Raw genomic sequence first — 22016 nt, forward strand, 5'->3', positions numbered from 1 at the left:
CAACTTAAGGAACAACTTAAGGAACAACTTTAAATCAATTCTGCAACATTAATACTGCGTTACCTTCGTGAATTGTTTCCTTCATGGGTTTTAAGGTTGTTACCACATGTTTTGTTGGTATCGAAAAGTACCAACGCTTATTAAAAAAGTCAAATTGTTTCCTAAGATAAGATGAGGTGCACAGGATGCCTCCATTAAAAAATTGCAAACTGCTCACAGTCTTTATTGCACAGAATATAATGTGCAATTTAGTTAGTGTGCAGGAGTTAACCTGTAATTTTGGATCATTAAAATAAGTCTTCACCCAATATTGCAGATTGTCAACTTTGTTGCCATGGTGCTAAATGGTGACCTCAGCCTCAGTCTCTGTACATAAAGACAATAACCAGATGCAAATTAATGAACATAATGTATGTAAATAATGTTTATTTAATATACAAATGTAATTTGTCCGAGTAAGACAAACATCATTTAAACTATGATTTAAGAATAAGAAAACAACATCTGTGCATGAATGCATGTGAATGATATTATATAAATTAGGATCCTAATAGTGTGAAAGACTGGTGGATTCTTTAGTCACCATTAAAAACTTCTGAGTCAGAGAGACACTTAAAATACTGAAGAAAATAAACAAAGGTCATGTAAGTGTGGTTTGATCTCATGAAAATCATAAGGATTATAAATTGTGGAAAAGAAACCACATCTTGATTCTATGTGTATCCCCTTCAGGACTACCATCATTCATATCAGACTGCATTAAATGTTCCTACCGGTCTGATTAACTGATATCACTTCTGAGAAAGTCAGGGTGAAGATGTACCATTCTGCATAAAGCTGACTCAGCTCTTCTTTTTATAGAAATGTGTTTCGTCATTTGCATTTATAATTTCTCCTGAATAATAACCTGCACACCCACACGCTCCTTTTCCACACCTGCAGGTACTAAACACCTACAGTGTTGTACTGTAGAAGATATAACAACACTAAGTCACAAATGAATGGGTTCCTGCTTATTTCAAATGTAGCCGGTGAATATACATACCTGATGTAGGAACACATCGGGAATGACGTGAGCAGAAACTGAATATATGAAATTGTCACATAGTTGTTATTCATTTAGATTATAGATAATTGATAAGTGAACGCTGTATGATGTTATTAAAACACAGATTTTAAAGGATTTTAAAAGTCTTTTAGACATGTGTAGTTCCTGTAAGGTCCTTGTCATAGAGAATGAAAACTAAAGTGTAAAGTGTCTTCTTATTTAATAACATTACGATCACATAACGATTAATCAGTTGTAATGTCTCTTTTTGAATGCATACATAAATCACCACACATTTTATAACATTTGAATATAACAATTAAGGTTTGTCATTTCAGTCTAATCGTCTCAGCTGCATCATATGAGGAGTTACAGGACTAGCTGTTGAAAAAAGACATTAAACACCTAAATGTATCATTCGTGATTATCTTTTTATCATAATACTACTGTGCTGCATATGCTGGATGTTCACTTCAATTTTCATCCATTTTTTTCTACCAACATTTCAGAAGATATTCTGAAATTTATAATTTATTTTGGTAAGGCACTTCTTTGCAACAACACAACTTAAAAATATGTCAAATAAAAGTGTAAAGATATACTGCGTTTGTTCACACATTAGGTTTCTCTGCTGTGAGATGTGTTGTGTATAAACCTGCCTCACCTGGATGATGATCACTTAAATGTACATAAGTTTACTTTATCACTAATTTTGTGTTTTTTATTTTAACTGTGTGTAAATGCTTACTATGGAGGTACAAATGTTGCTTTTAGAGTTTTTTTTGTCATCTTGAGCCTCATCATTGTACCCATGCTTACAGGGATTTATGACATGTGCAGTATGTGCTCAGTTGTGTTTGTTTGCACACTCAGGTGACTATGTGGTGATGACGGTGTACTTTGACCTGAGCAGGAGAATGGGTTACTTCACCATCCAGACGTACATCCCCTGCATCCTCACCGTGGTCCTCTCCTGGGTTTCCTTCTGGATCAAAAAAGACGCCACGCCAGCCAGAACGGCTTTAGGTACTTTGAAACATGTTTGATACATGCACCATCTCAAGGTCATGCTATTGAGCATTTCATTTGCACACTCTTATTATGTTTTGCTCCATCTTTATGTGCAGCTGTCTTTACTGTTTGTTTGATAAACTGGGTCACTTCATTTGCTTTTTTCTATTTTGTTTCAACTGCTTAACTCTTTTGTTCATGATCTCTGTTTGTTGTCGTGCAGTCCTGTGGAACATTTGCATCAAGGTAATGAATTTCATACATTTTTATTTTACAGTTTCTATTTTAAATTGTATCCGTAATACACACCACACAGGTTGTCTTTGCATGGAGGTAAGGTAAGGAAAAAATTCCTGGGAATGAAAGCAATTTCAAATTTTGAACATGACAAAAAAACATCAAGCGTGTAAATGTGAACAGAGCAAGTCCAAATAACTTTATTATCTTTTTGTTGCCAATTTTTGTTAGAAATGATAGCTTTTTTTTTTAGTTTTTGCACTCTGTTTGAAATTGAGCACCATCAACCCATGAAAGAGCCAAATCTACAGAATGACACAACTCGACTTTCTGGTAGCACCTTTTGAGCGACTCACTGTGCAACCTATTCTTCTCAGACTAAAATAAATCAACATAGAAATGGTACACAAAATGTACAAAGACATAAACAAATCTTTAAAAAATATATATATTTTCAATAACACCATAACAATTTAGAAATCACTCAGGTAAATCCATACAAAATAAAACATGGAATATAAACACGACCGGGAAAAACATATGGTAAATGAAAGAAAAGTAATCTCAGACTAATTAATTATTCTAAATTATAATGATACAGTTTTTGTTTTCCTGATTCCTAGAGGAAGTGAGTTGCAGAGTTTAGGTGCTAAAAAACAGATTGCACTCTGACCTTTACTTCACAATATGATATTAATCCACACAGTATGATTGGATTTGGTTTAATTTAAACTGGCTTGAAACAGAAATTGTACAATATGAAATGATACAAAACCCTACTAAAAAATTATATTCTGCTTGATACAATATGGTATGATACGATACATAACGATAGTGTTCGATTTGATCATAGACTATAAATATTAATGGCTGACGCCTGAGTCACGTCAGCCATGATGGAAATCCTGTCTCAGCCTTCAGCCAACCTAACGACAGGCTGAGAGCTGGAGCCTCGAGTCTTGACGAACTGTTTTATCGTGCCAATCTGTCAATCATGTCAGATACAGGCCTCACTATGAAAAGCATGTAACGTTCAAAAATCAAAACAGAGCTGTTTAAAAAAAATTCACCCCCCGCACAGTGTGTGCCCGTGATGACAATAACTAATCAGACCTCTTTTGTTTTTTGTACCAGACTGTAAACACGTTAATCTATACTGTAAAAACTGTTTTTTGCCAGTCATGTGTATGTGACTTCCGGTGTTCCTGGAGCTAGCCTCAAGTCAACACTGGACAAATGATTTTGCATTTCCACATTAGCTTCATTTTTCAACACCGGAGGTTGCCGCTTGGATTCAATAAGATACATCACTATATGATACAATACATAACAATACAAAATTATATTACCCTACAAGTCTGTTATTCTCGTTTAAACATGATGCAATACAATACCATTTAATTTGATATGATGACAACTGACACAATATAAAACAATATGAGACGATACATTCTACCTTTGCTTCATACAGGTCTATTCTAACTGATAGAATATAAATTGCAGTACCATTTTATTAGATTTGACACGACACACTATGGAATTAAAACAAACAAGTCCAGTCTATTCAACACAGTATGATACGATATAATACAGTTAAGTTTGATGAACTTAGACTTGACCTGATACATTATACATTATGATATAAAATTCTATTATACTTTTTTTTTCTCATGGGATACAAAGACATTCAAAAACAAAACAGTTCCACACAAAATAAACTGAAAGAGTATTTCATGAGGAACAAGGTAAAGTAAAATAACTTTTAAATTCTGCTGTTACACAGATCATGTTGATACAGCAGTTACGGTACGTTCTTTTCTTTCTTTTTAGGTTTATTATCTGGCTACAGCGTTGTGAATCAGACGTAGTTTTCTTATAACAATGTGTGATTTTATTCTGAAAAATTTGCTGCAATGGATCTGAATCAGCTTCAGATAAAACAGGTATGGATTGGGGGTAATGAACGGATGTCAGATGAAGGCTGATTGTGGGAGCACAGGAGCTGTGTGGGAGGAAAGATAAAGCCCTTCAGGTGTAGAAAAGGACGGCTGTGAGTCATGCTTTCCAGCTCAGATTTCAGTCTTGATAACTTGTAGTTACAGGACTAGTTTAGCTCAGTAAGTTCTCACACACGCTGTTCAGAGTTTTTCTTCTCTTCAAACCTGCTGCTTTTCTATCGTTCACAGCCTAAACTCTGAAAATCTGTGCCACAGCATCAGCACGAGGCAGTTAAGTGCTATCACTGTGGCAAGCAGGGGCTAAAGGAAACGTGTGAGATGTCTGCCTGAAATAGACAAGGCCAGCTTGTTACCATGGGAACCTCGGCGAAACAGTCACAGATGTGTGTGTTTTTTCGTCTTGTGGGCATCTCTTTAATGTTCGAGCAGGAGGAGAGCAGAGAGAATGAGATCATACTTGAGATAAAGAGGCTTTCCTCACGTCTCTCAATCTCAGTGACGTCATCAACGTCTACTCTTCAGTAAAAATGAAAATGTCAGCTCCTAACTCAGCAGCTAAGGGTGTCTAAAGGTTGTTTAACTTTAAATAAAACAGCTGGATAAAAGGAAGGTGCAACTTCCTGCAGTAAATCAAGGAAATGGCACCCACTCACTATGTAAGTGAAACCTGCTATTAGAGAGATTTTCATCAGCCAGCCTACCTTTCTACAATGAAGGCAAGGCAAGGCCCATTCATGAATTAAGCACTATACCTAATACTGCTTGAAGGGCTTCAAATTCATTTTTAACGCTGCAATTTTTTGTAATATTCAGAGCTTAAAAATAAATATGACATTTGGCTAAAACAAGTCATTAAAATTGTTGACTTAATGACTCCGTTGAACCCACAGAAATGTCACCGCACCATCATCTAACCTGTACAGAAAGTTTTTGCACCTTTCAGCTCGGTATTTAGTTTTGCGGGCCGCAGCTATTATATATATTATATATTTCTAGTCCGGTCTTGTTCCTCCATCATTATCTCAAATGCAATAGCTGTTTCTAGGTTAAGCGAATAAAGCTCAACAGTGACCACCCACCCTTTCAGCAGTTCTGTTTCTAGAAGTAAATTTCCTCATTCAACTCCTCTATTATCCTATCACAAAATCCTTATATCAAGAGATTGAAGCCTGGAACCAAGACAACCAGCTACGTCAATAATGGTGACTATAATACATTTGATATGGCGCAAAAACGGCATTGGCAAAGGTACAAGACTGTTCACAAAATTTTGTCCAGAATCAAGGATTTACCCATCCCACAATCCATTGTGAATGATACAGCTTCTTCTTAAATGTAACTTTGGTCTTTGTTATTGTTGTAATGTGTTGTAATGGTATTGTTGTAAGTGTTGTAATGTCTTTTAGTTTGTGTTGTGTGAATATATACATTACATTCACTGGTGCATGACAACGTCAGTAGTACATTCTGTGTCTAACTAGCTTTCCATGCTAACAGCGAGCTCCACCAATCAGGGACATTGCTGTGACACTTAATGATCGCTGGTAGTGTAGATATTTTCCCCCGAGATTATGATAATAAATCAAGTGTTGAACTTGTGTCTTCTAAGGGTGCATATACCATCATTACACACACAGGTAGCTCGTGGTCATTCCACCTTCAACGGTTATGACATTATGGCTAACAATCAGTTCCACTATGGAGGAAAATTAACGGGATGTTTCCTTCTGAGCCACACTGTTGAGCCACATAACACGCTGAAAACATTTCCAGTGCACCAACTGTGCATAAAAGAGGAAATAATTATATCAGACACTTGCAGCTTAAGAGCCACAGATGTCCCTCAGCTGGAGCTGACGGAGACCAAAGTCAGAGCTTATAGGAGATGGAGTTTTCCTTGATAACAAAGCCCTGATATTATAGCTGAAGGGATATGATACTTTATGTACACTTGTCAGATGTCCAGAGACTTGAAATGAATTATAATGTTCAGCAGTGCCCTGTGTGTTTATTAGCAGCTGTAAGGTAACCAGTTCCATCCCTGTCAGTATAAGTAGAAAATATTTCAGTGCTGTGTTGACTCAGGATGATCAAGTTTACAGTCTCTTTGGAGATGCAAAAAACTTTTAAAATAATGCAGCATGCAGAGAAAGAAGAAAATATATTAACTCAAAGTATAACACTCACAGGTGTAGTCAGGCTTCCTCATTGTTCATGCAAAAATTCCCTCTCAAGTTTTGTTCAAAGAAAAAAAAAAGCTGCAGAAGTCTGAAGTAGAAATGTTCAGAGAGGTAGAACTGTCTTTTTTGAAAATTCCTTCTTCGGTTTTCCCCTTTCTCGTCCATGGTCATTTCATTTTAAACTATAATAATAAAAGGGATGGTGAAGTTTGGCAGTTTTTACCAGAATGGACTTTGAGGAAGCACAGCTCATGTTTTTGTATGTGAAAGTCTCACAGAATAACTTTGAAGTCTGTGTCGAACTCTCTGGCTTAAGGATTTTTTTTACTGTAGGGTTTGGACATTTTATACTGTTTTTATTGCGCACATATAAAATATGAAGTAAATCAAACAATCAAATGAAAAAATATTATGTGCATAAAAGGTTGTTAAGACTTTTATCATTGAGAAACCTATTAGAGGTAAACAGTCATCAATTCAGTGAAAAGCAATTTCCTAATGCAGTGTTTGTTACAGTGCTGCATCTCGTGCCTAATTGTTGCTGAACAGTCTAATGGCAGAAAAAAAAAAGTGTTAACTGCCATCAATCCATAAACCGTAACAAAAATGTATTTCAAATATGACAAAGCACCAAGATAAGGTGATGACAACAGCTCTAATCTCTGTGAAATAACACATGGTATCACACTGAAACATGAGCAGATCAAGAATTAAAGAGGACATATTCTCCCCCTTCTCCCCCTTTTCAAACAGTCCCCTGTGGTCTAACTGAAACATCTGTGCTGTGCTTTGGTCAAAATATAACATGAATCAAGCACCAGAGGAGGTTTGTGACCCTGTATAAACCAGCTCTCTCAGAACGCTCCGTTTTGGTGTGTGTGTCTCTTTAAATGTAATGACCCCCTCTGAGTTTTCCCGTTAGACATCACTCTGTAGTGAGATTAAAAATGGCAGACCTGCGCAAAAGTTTTTTTCTGGGCTGGGGGTGGAGATACCGGGGATGGGAGGTTATTTTTTTTACCAGGATCCAACTTGTGACATCACAAGGAGAGCAAATTTGAAACAGAGCATTTTTCTCTGTGTTGTAAGACTCATGCAGACCACAAACAAAGGACTGGATGGATTTATTTCACATTATGTGGGTCAGTAGACACTCAGGTTACCCAAATATATGTTCAAAAACACTGTAAAAGTGGATTCTTCACAATATGTCCCCTTTAAGTTTGTCCTTTCTTCTACCTTTCAGGTATCACCACAGTGCTGACCATGACCACCCTCAGCAGCGTGGCCCGGACTTCTCTGCCCAGAGTGTCTTATGTCACCGCCATGGACCTTTTTGTCACCGTCTGCTTCCTGTTTGTCTTCGCTGCTCTGATGGAGTACGCAACATTAAATTACTACTCATACAGCACTCGAAGACCCAGCTGCATGCACCCGAAAAGATCGGTGAGTATGCCTTGGAATACATGTACTTTGTTTCAATGCAAATATTAGGTATTATTGCAGCAATATTGATAACAAACTTATCAGTGATTTATTTGTAAAACCAGTTCAAGTTTATGCCGATAAAGTATAACTTTTAGTGTTTTAGAGCTTTAGTTTTGTGATTAGAAGATGATTAGAAAACCTCCCAGGCTTGGTGATGCGAGTCTGTCTTTTAGAAGTTCTTCTGATAAGACCGGTTCTATTTTAAGAGACACTGCATCTGCCTGAACAAGCTTCCCAAAGACAGGTCTTTTCTAGACCATCAACAATAGAGGCAGGGGTTTCAGACTGCCACTGTACAATAAAGTCAAGCTTTATCCCTTAATAATAAAACTGCCCTAACATTAATGCTCTAAAGATTAAAGTGTGCCTCTGTTGATGAAATGTGAGATTGTTGCCTTAGAAAATACACCTGTCTTTTATCAAACTACATAATATGTATACATTCAGAAGCGTTTGACATGTAAAACATGTTAAAACGGAAAATGAACAAGAATTTGAAATAAACACAAGATACCTGTTCCCAAACAGAGAACAAGCCGCATCCGAAACCCCGCATCCCAACCACCCCCCCATGCCCCACTGATAAGTATCATAAAACTACCATTTGGCCCCTATTTGTCATAGCAACCCCAATAGATCCATGCAAGCCAGCCAACAGTGACAACGCCGATACTACCCTACTAATTGGCTCCCATCAGACCCCAAACCCAAACATCGGACCGATGACCGGTAGTCAAATACACAGCCCAGTCAAATAAGTCATTTTTTACAGCATAAATTAACGTGTTTACAGCCTGGTACAAAAACAATAATGCTCTGATTAGTTATTTTCATTATGGGCACTCACTGTACTGGGTGATGTTTTGTATAACTCACCCATTTTGATTTTGTGAACAATACGTGTTATTCAGAGTTAGGTGCTTAGCTGACCTGATGGACAGGCGTGTTGTGAAAGTTTGTTTAGAGGCTTAAAACCTGCCTCACCTCCAGCTCTCAGCCTGTCGCTAGTTTAACTAAGAGTTAAGGTGAGACAGCTTTTCCAACATGGCGGCTGCTGCCGATGAACCTGCGGAGCCCCCTGCAGTAACAGATGGGTGACGTCACTCAGGCTTCATTCATTAATATCTACAGGCTATGGCAGCAAGATGTCAGCACACAGGACACCGTTGAGCCCCCACTTCAACAGTGTCTTAGCCAGCCTGTCAATCTATCCTCTTTTTAATCAAATAAAGGCAGAATTCAAAGAGATACTAAATTATCTTGATTTATGTTAGATTAACACAAAATAAAAACCAAAATAAATGATTAAAATATTGAAATTTTGTTCAAAGTAAAGATTCTAAAATCTATTTTTGTGTCCTGTTTTTCGTTTCCCTTTATTCCTGGCAGAGCTTTTCATATTCAATCTAATGACTCGAGAGTGTCTTCACTAAACTCTCCAAAAGAAAACTAAAGAATAAAAAACATTTTACTGCCTTTACACATGAAAATGAGATTATTATTAATGAAGAGGAGTACACTGTGAAAAGATCTGTGCTTTTACTTCTGTGACCACAAAGGAGCTTCTTTGAGTCTGAGGTTATCCCAACATTTAGATTTAGAATTTTAATAAAAGTCTGCCTTACGAAGTGGAGACATGGATTTGAAGGATGCCTGTATTTATTATGCATGAATAACTCTGCAGTGTCACTATGGTATTATTCTGTTACCCCAGTTTACACTTAAATACAACAGATATAAAATACTGAAATTTCACATAAATAGTGCGGATATCTTTGTCTCATTTCAACAATTCATTACTAAATAATAATTTCCCAGCCATGGTAAACCAGTATGCCCATTAAAGCATAGCATAGGTTAAAATTTGGCTCGAATAAAACAGAACAATAATCAAAGACATCATTTTCTTGTAAGAAAATGACAATATTTCCCCAACAACTCAAGGGGTTCAGGAGAAACTGGAAATTAATATCACATAAATAGTTCGTCACAATTCAATATTTATTAAATGTCCAAAAAAAGGACATCTGTTAATTGTAAAAAAATTAAATCACCCACCATAACTCTTCAGGTTGATATAATGAAACCACTGACTTTCATTACAAGTCGGAGTTTTGTCACACTGACATTGATGAAATCCAGTGGAAATCATGTGCTGTGACAAAGCTTTGGTTTAATAGATTAACTCCAACATGCCTGGTTACTGCTCTGAAGACTCCCATCTTTGTCATATAAGTTTGGTCAATGGTCAAAGTGTAGCTGTTTTTGCTTCACACGACACCATTTTTAACCTCTGCGTTTTGATTGCGTGCGGTAATAATAAGACAAGGACAGCTTCTGCCTTTCCAGGGGAATATATTCTGTGTACAGAATATTTGAATCAGTACAACTTCAGTTGTTTGGTTTCTACATGCACACATCTCCTCATTGAGCCTGAAGCCGTCTGAAGAGAATAGAGCAAAAACACAGGAAGTTAAATCACCAAAATGTCAAAGGTCACATAACAAAAATACAACAAAATAAAACTCCCCCCAAAGAAATATACACATATACAAGTTTATACAAAGAAAATAAAGTGTGAACCAAGTTGGACATTTGGTGAAATATAACATTAACCAGGGCATTACAGAAGGATTTTACATGGAAAGGTATAGGAACCCCTCTGGCATCAGTTTGCATGTGCAGGCTCTGCAGTCTGCTTAAATAAATATGCTATGTTAATCTTTTATGGTGCACCGAAGGCTCAGGTGAAAAAAAATCTATAGATTTCTAGAAATGGTACCCACAGTTTGCAAATCTGTGTGCACAGATGTGCCAAGCAATGGTACATATCTTAACATCTTTTTACCTGTTTTTTTTATCTGAGCCTTCAGAGCAACATGTGTTACGCATCTTATTGAAAAGAAAGCGCAGGGTTTGTTTGGCCCATTCTTTGCTCAAAAATTCTACCCAAGAGGGTTTTTATCTGTCTTTGTACTGACACATAAGACTTTAAAGGCACGGGGTGTGAGGCTTCTGCTCAGAGCAACAATGTGGCTGCACTTATTAAAATGGTTAAGATCAAACATGTTTAATATTAATGATCTCCTGTTGTGTGTGGGGAACCCCCGAGAACAGCTACACACACACCCTGTGGATTGTCATCTGAGACGAAACCATTCCCAAAGGAAGCGCCCCATTTACAGCCTATTTATGCTGTCAGCTTCACCCATAGTTTATTTATTTTTTCTTTGTGAATTTTCCGTAAAAAATATTGCCAACTCTTTCTGCCAGCTGTCTGCCATACTTGTTGTCCGACTGCGAGAGAGTGTGTGAGAGTTCCAGGTTTAAGAGTCCTGACTCTGGACGCTGGTTGATGGTGAATGGAGTCTGTTTGTGAATGGTGTGCTGTTTGGGTCATATCGTTGCTCTCCTCAGCTCCTCAGGACCAAAACTGTTAAATCAATCATTATTTTTTCCTCATGTGTGGAGTGTCACATTTTCAACACCTGTTCAGATTTCAAAAATCTTTTAGGCTTAAGCTAGATGACAGCATCTACAAATTGCACACGACTGGTACCCAGCTTCTTGTTTTGAAACATTGAGCCACTCACACATCTGATAAAGTGGATGTGTTGTGAGATAGAAAAGACTAAAACATTCAGAATTTCACCTATAAAAGTAGTTTATCTGTAGGAAAGAACCTTATTTGATGACTGAACAAGACTTGAGCTGAATAATCACTTTTCTCTTCTTCACAGAACTATTCAGTCCTGGATGTGAGACCCCAACACACCACCATCACTTTAAACAACTCCCTGTACTGGCAGGACTTTGAGGACGCTTGTGTCTACGAGTGTTTGGACGGAAAAGACTGCCAGAGCTTCTTCTGCTGCTTCGAGGAGTGTAAAGGCGGAAGGTGGAGGAAAGGACGTCTCCACATAGATTTACTCGAACTGGACGCATACTCACGTGTCTTTTTTCCCACCTCCTTCTTACTGTTCAACATTGTATATTGGGTGGGTTATCTCTACCTTTAGCACTCTGCAGGATCAGTTCAACTAAAGAATTGCAAGATGAATAAAGAGGTAACACCAAATAAACTCTTTCCTGTGGTACCTGAAGCAGTAGCCTGGAGACAAACGGACAGGACAAGCCTGTGCCAAGAAGAGATTTCTGCCTTTGTGACTTCAGGTATGAGAATACAACACAATACTGACTCCCTTTAACATGCTGTACACAGAGGAGGATGGACTGTGTGCTAATGACGATCTGAAGACAAAGAGGGAAATGTGCTTCGCACTGCTCCCTGAAAACTTCTCAATCAGGAGGATGACTTATGTTGTAGGGAGAGTACCGGCACGTTATTATCCAGCCATCAGTCAAATCCAGTTGATGAAAATCCAAGGACATTCAAACCATTCATAGTGCCTTCCTCTGGAGGGGTAGATAGTATCTGCTACAATAATCAGGGAATAATGATTTATATGAGAAAAAAGAAGAGCCTGGCTTTGACTGATTATGGCTGTTCTCATTCGGCGCTTTGAGGTACATTTATAAAACAGCCATTTGTTGTAACAACTTCATGAAAAATCATTCGGGTTTTATCTCTTCTCACTTACTTTCAGCCATTAGTCATGACTCATTCCTCCTGCATGCTACACTATAAGCAGCCCCTGGAGCCTACACTGTAATACGTAAAGTGGTTTCCAGGGAAGAGGAGTTGGTGTGAATTAACCTTACAGCAGAATTTATATGTGCTTTATTGTCTTAATTGTTTTAGGTTTAGTTATGCTTGTGTTCATACAGACACATGTTGACATTCAGGCACAGATCTCTCATCAGACACAAAACAACACTTTAATGTAAAAGTCCCTTTATTAAATGCTGTGGGGTCAATCCTGCACAGGGCACCAACTGTGACATATTCTTTTAGGAATTGTTTTCAGATTATTTCTTATAAACGTTTACTTTACTTCCTTTCTCACAGTCGGATAAGAAGAATGATACCACGCTCATGTAATACTAGCCTTTGGTTACCTGCCAGTTTGCCCGGCTGAGCATAAAACCTGAAGCATGCTGACACTTCTCCTGATTCCACAAATTGTTAAGATCTGTTATTACATTAAAAGTGTTTTAGCCTGAATTTCTAGGAATGATTCACGAGTTGTGAAAAACATAAAACTATGGCTTAATGTAATTAAGGACAGGGAGAAAAACACAGCAGTTCCTTTTCTCTACAAACTACATTGTCATATATGGACTCTGTGTGATGAAGCACCCGGGGAACAAAGGCAACCATGGGTGTAGTTCGATTTCATTTCGATTTGATGTACTGTCGTTGCAGTGCAGCCACTTCTTGCCAGAGCTCTGAACACAAACTAGCTGAAGTGAAAAGGCAAGAACTGGGTGTTTGATTTTCTTCCTCTGTGAACAAAGTGCACAAATGAAATATAATGGCTGGCATTAGCACTTCTCCGCAGGCACAAATGTGATAATCACACTCGTTAGTCTTTGTCTCGGTTGGTTCTAGTTTAAAGGCAACTGACAAATTAACATGATCCTGAGGAAGTTGTAAATTAACCACGATAGACTTATAGTTTAAATATTTACTGTTTATTTTAATTTGATTTCCCTTTGTTTGGATTTGGCATTAGCAACCGTTGAATTGCCTTAGTGTAGCCAGCCTAGGGCTGAGATGAACACATATTTACCTCTGATTATAACCTCAGCATGGTGAAAACATCACCTCAATGAAGGCTACTTCTTTGCCCGGGGCAGTGAGAAGAACTTTTTATATCCCTTTTTCAAGTTTTGTTTCTATTACTTTTGTTTTGTACTGTATGTACCAAATATTTCACATATGTGCCCAGTACATTTTGTTTTCTGAGAACAGCCCCACAGTAAATTGGTTACACTTGATGTTTTGATACTTCACATACAGTAATGGTGTAATGGTGTGGTGGACAAAATGTGTTTTGAATGTTGCTTTTGACTTGTGGAGTATTTGACAATTGCTGGTAATGATGCTGCATTTACATTGTGGCTATATGAATGCAATAGATATGAAAGTGAATGTTTATTAGCAGGAGAACAGTACAGCTAGCACTGATATGAAGTGCCCCAACTGTGCCTATACAGACAAACAAGATGCTGTATGAAAATGGATTGATAACTGAAAGGGGAGTTGATGGTTAAAATCTGATATAAAGGCATAGCTAAATGGAATTAGCACTTCCTCGCTAAAAAAAAAGAAAGATAAGAAAATGTAATGATGATTAAATTGGATAGGTGTAAAATTCCATCCAGTTTGATAGCATTGTAAGATTCCTGTCAGGCAGCTTAGTTTAATAATATAATGCAATAAGACACTTAAAACTCTAACCGTTGTTTCTTGCCGTTTTTGTTTGCTAACATTGCTTTTTGATAATGTCACAAGACACGCACAAATGAAAATGATATCTTCACGTGATTAAATTGGATAGGTGCAAAATTCCATCTCACAGTGGCATCTAATTACTGTATAAATTGGCCCACTGTTTAATAGCATTATAAGATTGACAAAAAATCCTAGCTAACAGTTCCTAGCAGGCAGTTCATTTAGCCCACAAAATGCAAAAAGATGCTTAAAGCTTAAAAAACAAATAGATAACATTGCTGTTTAATAATGTCAAAAGACACTAACAAACGAAACTGATCAATTAGATAGCTGTTAAATTCTAACTTACATTTGCACATTATTCTTTAAATAAAACCATTTGATGCTTTACTAAGTAAGAAAAGTGTACACACCTAGCTAAAGGTAATAGCACTTTCTAGTTTAAATAAATTGGATGGGTTTAAATTCTTGCTTCTTGGAACAATACAATTTGCTAGTTTTACAATAACATGAAAAAGTCAGGAATTTCAATCATCATACATTATTTCAATGCTAACGTTAGCCTCCTTTTTGATGGTATGACATGATGTAGACATGTTTACCTCACAGTAGCACCTATTTCAAGCTAACAATACAGTTTTTTATAGTTTTAAATATAGGACAAGAATGGTATAATTCATGCACATTAATCAACATATTGGCAATATGCACCTCTGTAAATATGCTAGAATTAGCACAATAGCTAATTTTCATCCTTAGGCCTAAAATAGGCCTACTAACAAAAAACATGACACAGTTAGAAAGGAGTAAAAATCCAGCTATTGCACCTATTCCTAGCACCAAATACTGTTTGATGGTCCTGTAAGAAAGGAAGTCTACTTTGCTAAAATAATAATAATAGGAAGTGGACTGACACCTCTCCAGCTATCAGGCCAATTTACTGATTTGGTCCGTGCCGGGACCTGAACTGGCGACCATCCAATTCCAAACCCAAGTCCCTACAGACTGAGCTACTGCCATCCTAAATGTCATACTTTCTAGCTTACACTAATGCTACATTATTTTACAAAAGACAATGATATAGCAACTCCTCCTAGCTTAAACAAGTGTTGGAAATTTCAAAACTATATGTTAATAAAGGAAGTAACACCATTTTGTGGCTAACAACACCAGTAAATAGGTTTACATTGATATGGAAGGAAAGGCTTAAATGCCTTGCTAACTGAAATGTTAGCCTGAAAGAGGTTAAATGCTAATGTTAGCGGAATCTTTCAGTTGCTAGTAAATGTGGGATCAGAGAAATGCTTGAATGAAACACTTATTCAGCTTGACTATGTTTATATAATTTACAAACTGATCTAATTTATAAAGATTAGTTTGCTTCAAAGCTTCAATAATCACTAAATTGATCATCATTTTAACAAAATTGAAAACAAAGGCTGTGTCCAAAACCGCATTTCATACTCGATGAGATGTCAAATTGAGTAAGTAGCACGATCCGAAATCTTTGAATGCAATTTTGTGTCAAGAAGACATGCCTGCATGGACAGCAGCCTATAATAGTTTTTTTTTATTATTTTACAGTAGCACACTGATCATAGTAAACTGCCCCCAAATACATTGCAGCTCTCAGACGTCGGAGCTCATCAGCAAGCCTGCTAGTGTGAAACAAATAAATAACTGTAATGTAATGTTTTATATGTTGTCAAATAATATTAAAATTACTACGTAACTGAATTCATAATGAATGGATCTATTTTTTTGTTAGATTCTATTTATTCTTGATGCTAGCTTATCAAACATAGCTTTAACCGGAGGGACGTCACATGACCCGTACTTAAGCATGCTGCAAACCATATATTAAGGATCGAGATAGCAGGCAGTATACTGTTTGAGTATGTAGTAGGCAGTATGTTAATTTGGGGTTTCGGACACAGCCTATGTTTTTTTGGCCACAATGTGAATGCAAAACTTCTGTTCGATATCACATTAGTCTGTGTTTAGAGGTGATTAATGATTGTTCATTACTCTGTGGACCACAGATTTTTCTTTGTACTGAGGCCCTTCCACTAACAAATGGAGGGTGATGCAATAAGGTAATTTGATTGGTGCTAAACTTTACAATAACTTGTACATTTCCATGAAAGGATGGAAAGCAACTCAATAAGCCAACATTAGCTACGAACAGATAGGAGAGGCGTGAGACAGGCTGGTTTATATGAACCCATTTGTATGTTTGTATTGTGCAAGTATGAACTTTCAACAGCGCCTTGATTGTTAAAATCATAGGACCTTTGACTTACTCATTCTGGTCTGACTCAGTGTTAAAAATAGTATGGAAAACACTAGCACAGCAGCAGCATGCATAAAAAAGTACTCACTTACTTATTGTAAGTAACAATATCAAGAGTTGAATATGCAGCTCAGTCTTACAACAGATCCTGAAAGAGTCATCACATTTATCAATGTTCATGGACATAAATTTCCCTTTTATTCCCCTTTCAGTCAGCCAAAATTTCTGTATTTTTGCTAAGCATATTTTATCCGTTTATGGAAGTCAAGGGATCTTATGTAAACCCTGAAAGTTAGCGAGGTTTGAGATCAGAAGAACCCTCAGAGGAAAATGGTCAACCGTTGTATTGAAATGCTTGAGTTTAAAATTCTGGGCAATATCATATAAAGAGGGAAATTTGTTTCCATACACAAATCTATTCTGTTTTCATGAACATATCAACAACTACCATGCGACCAAGATGCTACAGAGCATGGTCAGTCTAGGTCCCTATTCTTTAATTTTCTGTTAGATCTTTTGACATTTATCTGTAGATTGGAGTCGTTGTGCAGGTGTTACCTTTGACCTATGAGTTTACAAAAAACAAGTACTCATCTCATGATGAAGCTTTTTCTGTTGCCAGGTTTTAGATCCAGACAAAATGAATTCAATGTGTTTAAACTGACTTAAAAGATTTACTGTTTGGAGCCTTCGCCGTTCTCATCTGAAGATGACAAAACCCCTATTCTGCCCTCCCTGATATTTCTTTCATCATCTTTTTTGAACTGGACAGTTCACATTTCTCAATGTTACCTTCCAGGCTCTGGGAGAGCAAAGCAGGTAAACACAGGGAGGGATTCGGCTGGGATTTGATCTCAGACCAGTACGGACATGTGTGTTGCTCCTGACTGAAACAGTGAATGAGCTCTGGGCATCCACTCATCTGTGCTGAGGATCAGCAGGATTATGCAGATGGGCATGTGGGAGACCGACATTTAGACATGAAACTTATCTGTCGGTCGCTGATGTGCTATAAATCCCTACCAACAAAGCAGTTTTTGTGATTTAGACATTTGGTATTAAAGGCTTGAGAGTTCTGTGACAAAAACACATTTGTTGCTCTGTTATGAAAGTCTGATAGAAAATTATTTTTATCAACAATTTCAATAAAACAGACTGTGAAGGACACTTCTAAAAAAAAAAAAAAAAAAAGAACATTCTATGTTCCTTTTTTTCTATGTGAGAAAAGAAAAAGGAAAACAACAGGAAGAAGAAAGAAGAAAGAAAAAAAGTTTTGCCAAGAGGGGAACATTTTTTATTATTTCCAAAAGTTTTAATCTGTTTTAAACAGGGTGGGGGATCAACCACATGATCTAAATTATGATGATAAAACTTTTCCTTGTTTTCTTCCACACTTGTTACTAATGAAGTTTATGACGAAATACGAAAATAATTAAAAAAAAAACAAATTTATTATTTGCTAAATTTTTCCTTCATGATTTCTGAGATTTAAAAAAAATCCCCCCAGGACACTTTTTATTGTAATTTTACAGATTTAATAAAAGGAATGTATGAAATGTTTTTGACACTTGCCCCTCAGGGCTTCTGTTCTTTGGTTACTTTAATGGATAATTCTTGCAGTTCTGGTGACTTAAAGTTTCATAAACTCAGTGTAAACGTGGCATAGATTCTAAGCCACAAGTGTTTTTGTGATGAATAAGCCAAAGACATGTCCGTTTTTTCTCTGATTTTCTGAATCATGTTGAGGGTATTGTTGTCTTTGGGGTTTTAAACTGGAGTCATTGCTGTACTGTGGAGTATCATTTGATGGGAAACTTTGGGCATGAAAGAAATAATAAATAGCCTAGAAGTGTTTTAAGATGGTCGATGTTATGTGCAAGTTCAAACATTGCTGTATCATCTGTGGCAGTAATCTACTGAGGTGTGAGAGAAGTGTCTGCTTCTGTACAAAAACTGTTTTTTTTTCTACCATAAGTTTTCATTCTTTAGTCAAACTTTTACTCTCTGCAGTGTATTTCAATATAGAGGTGAATCATATTTTGATTGATTATCTCCTCTCTAACTTACTGTACCAACAACACTGAAGTGTGCACTTCCCCTGCTTTGTGTTTTCATTGTGGCTCAAGTGTGACATAGATATCTCATTACTCAGTGGAAGTGCAAGTGTAGAGACTGTACTCCTCAGCAGCGTGTTGTCCTGTGAGTGGGGTTGTTAATGATGATTTTTCTGCTTTGTCTCCAGCATCTTCAAATCATTTCTGATGCCCATGCTATTTTCATACCTGTGTTTCTTTTATATCTGAAACGTGCTTTACTACCAATGGAAATTAAACATGGAATAAAGTTTTTTTTTTTCATAAATGTACATTAGTGCAGTCCATTTTGTACTTCTAATCATCTTTTGTTTGAAGCAGCTTTGACTTTGTGTTGTTGCCCATTTATCTGAGGTCTGAATCGCATTAGATCATATGGGAGAGTTTTCAGGTTCAGGTTACTTTATTTGTTCCCGTAGGTATGTTTGGTTGCAGGGAGAGTCATATTTAATAAATAGACAATACATCAAACATACAAAGTGCAAATGCATGGTACATGGGTAAAAGTGCAATTTGATAGACAAGTTGATCAGTAAATGTAACTGAGAACATTAACATAGATAGTAAATGAATAAATGAACTATTAAGAAGCATGGGATCAGCTTCCCAGCCTGCAAGAACTTTAATGAGATCAACAACCGCATAGAGCAGTAAAGAGGAAAAGAAGAAGAGAAAAACAAAAAAGAAAACATGATAAACACAGATACCCTACAACTTGTTCCGCTCAATAATGGATGCTGGGACAAAACTGTTCCTATAGTGTTTTTTCTGCACTTTGGAACTAAACTACCAATTGCATTTGTATGTGTAAATATATAAATCTGCTCTGTTTTTCTGAATTTGCAAGTTCACATACTTGTTAATTTGTAAAAACCGAGCAGATTTAATAAATAAAAATAAAAATCTAGTATTTCCAAGATGAGTTTTATTTTCTAAGTGAATACATGCTTCTGTGTGACATGTTATTTTAGTTAATTATTCATCTGCTTCATGTATCTGTTTGATTCAGAAGAGGTTGCAGCTAAAACAACAAGTCTGAAACTGTCATTTGCTCCATCATACATGTGGGCAAAAAGATAATTGAACCTTATAAACACATGTTATTACAGTCAGATCTGCCAGGCACTGATGGAGCAGTGATATTTAAAGCCTTAAGTTGCACATTCACACAGTCTGCTTTATTTCTACCAGCTGTACCTTCTGCACTTTGCAGGTGCAGCTGTGATACCCGTCTGTTCTGTGGTAACCTTTTTTCAGACATGACGGGTTTCTCTCAGTTTGTTACATTTGACGCTCTGCAAACAGAATACTTCTCCAGGTTAGAGATCGGTAAAATGCTTCAAAAGTTGCACCATTTATCTGATCGTGCTCGCTGAACCTCTTGGTTGACTTATGGAGTTGATAACCAGCGTTGTGTGACAGCTTCGAGCGATCACATTTGTTGGCGTTAATGAAGCCAGATGAAAGGTGTCCTGAAAATGTTGAACTTTCTTTATAAAAACAGGCCCTCAGCTGCCCAAAGACATGATATCTACAGTGTCTAATACATTTGTTTGAACACAAACAAATGCAGTTTGTTTAGATTTGCGTCTGTAGGAAAATGAACTGCAAATTCCTTAAGTTGAAACTCTTTTTAGTGTGAATTAAACATCTAGTTGAGTCTTTATCTTACAGAATGAGTTGATCTGCAAAAGTTAAGAAAGCTGTAACGTCTTCATATATTATTTCAACAGAAGGATATACAGTACCTCTGGAGAAAGACGAACATGAACGTCACATTAATCAGCCATGTTGTTTCCAAACATATCCTCTATGACCTCCATTGAAAGCTCACAGTGTAGAAAAATAAACAAATCACACGTTTTTTTCAGGTAGTGGAAATAGCTCCTTTGTTCCTCGGGCAATCCCTGCATTTTAATGCTTTGCTGATCCTGATTCCATGTGATCTTTAAAAAAACGACTAAAGTACCCGAGAATGCAAACATAGACTTTTAACCAATCTGACTGGAATATACAGAATTTTTTTTAAGTATTGTGAAATTGTCAGTCAATACTCAGGTTTGTTTTCGTAGATCAATTAGCTACAAAGCAGGGGTCTCAAGAGTCAAGAGGTAAACTTTGCAAAAATGCGTCTGAGCCAGTCCAGCACAGTGCAGAAGGTTGCAAAACACTGAAACATGGTGCATTAATGACGTGCAGGACCAACTACACTGAATGCTTCGTCCTCCAGCTGCACACAGGGATTCATTCAGAAAAATTCACTGTGTCTGTGGAGTCATTAAAACTCTCTCAGTTTATGAGCCATGGAGGAGCTGAGCAGAAAAACAAAAAGTCCTTTTTAGATTTCACACTCAGATCAGACCTCCCCTTTACCTGACTACTCGGCCCTACAAATTGCCAGTTGCCATAGTAACCGTTTTCTTTCTGGAATAATGAAGCAACTTAAGACCAGGCAACAAAGGGCAACAAACTGTTTGTCTACCTGACTCTACAACATTTTGCTTTTGTACTTTCAAAAGAGAATTTCAAGGTTTTCTTGCGTTGGACAGATATTTCAACCTCTGCAAAAACGCAATTGAATGGGATTTGTCTGGCCTGAGTATACAAATTCTTAAGTATATGAAATTTTCAATACATTCCACCTAAGTTTTTATTTTTTATTTTATGCAACTTCTAAATATTAACCTTTTTTGAAATAGTCATTGTAATATATATGTAGAAGAAAGGACTAGTAGTTTACTTTTGCATTTTATTTGACAAAAAATACATTTTTAAATGTGTAGCAAATGTTGATTAGAATGAATAAAAAAACTTGTAAATCTAATTGTGTTTCTAATAACATTTTAATGAAGGGAACGAGATGTTACACAAGCCTTTGAATAGTCTGGCAGCTGAGTGTCCATGAGTGTAAGAAAGAAAGTAGATGAGGAGGTTTATTTGGGACAATAGTTGAACCAACGTCAGTACAAACTAATCCTGACACCTAATGCTCTAAAAGCCGAGGACAGAAGAAAAGCTTTCCAACAGGATCGATGGTTTCAGTTAACAAGAGTAATAAATCATAAGACGAAGAGCTTCCAGCCCTGCTCACAGCTTTTGTAACAGGGTCAAATATATGCACCTGAATATTTCACTGTTATCCTTGTTATCATTTTATTACCTGGCAGTTGTCTGTTTTATGTTTTAGGACTTCAGGGCAAAATTATGTAATAATAATAATAACTTTATTTATATAACACTTTTAAAAACATAGGTTTACAAAGTGATTTGACATTCAGCGAAGGCATAACCAGGAACAAAGCAAAATTAACCAAACACAGAAGAACATAAACAACAGCAAGAATATAGAC

The 22016-nt window shown here is 36.8% G+C and overlaps 1 protein-coding gene across 1 annotated transcript in view; it reads left to right on the forward strand.

Moving 5' to 3' along the window:
- Positions 1-18929, forward strand: part of LOC109983086 (gamma-aminobutyric acid type A receptor subunit gamma3) — a 77738-nt gene extending 58809 nt beyond the window's left edge. Inside the window, exons 7-9 of the mRNA XM_020632619.3 lie at positions 1922-2074; positions 7681-7880; positions 11663-18929. Of these exons, the coding sequence (XP_020488275.1) occupies positions 1922-2074; positions 7681-7880; positions 11663-11941 (632 nt within the window). The 3' untranslated portion in view covers positions 11942-18929. The remainder of the gene's footprint in view (positions 1-1921; positions 2075-7680; positions 7881-11662) is intronic.
- The last annotated feature ends 3087 nt before the right edge of the window (positions 18930-22016 follow it).

The sequence above is a fragment of the Labrus bergylta genome, chromosome 6 (genome assembly GCF_963930695.1).
Source record: "Labrus bergylta chromosome 6, fLabBer1.1, whole genome shotgun sequence".
NCBI classification, from domain to species: domain Eukaryota; kingdom Metazoa; phylum Chordata; class Actinopteri; order Labriformes; family Labridae; genus Labrus; species Labrus bergylta.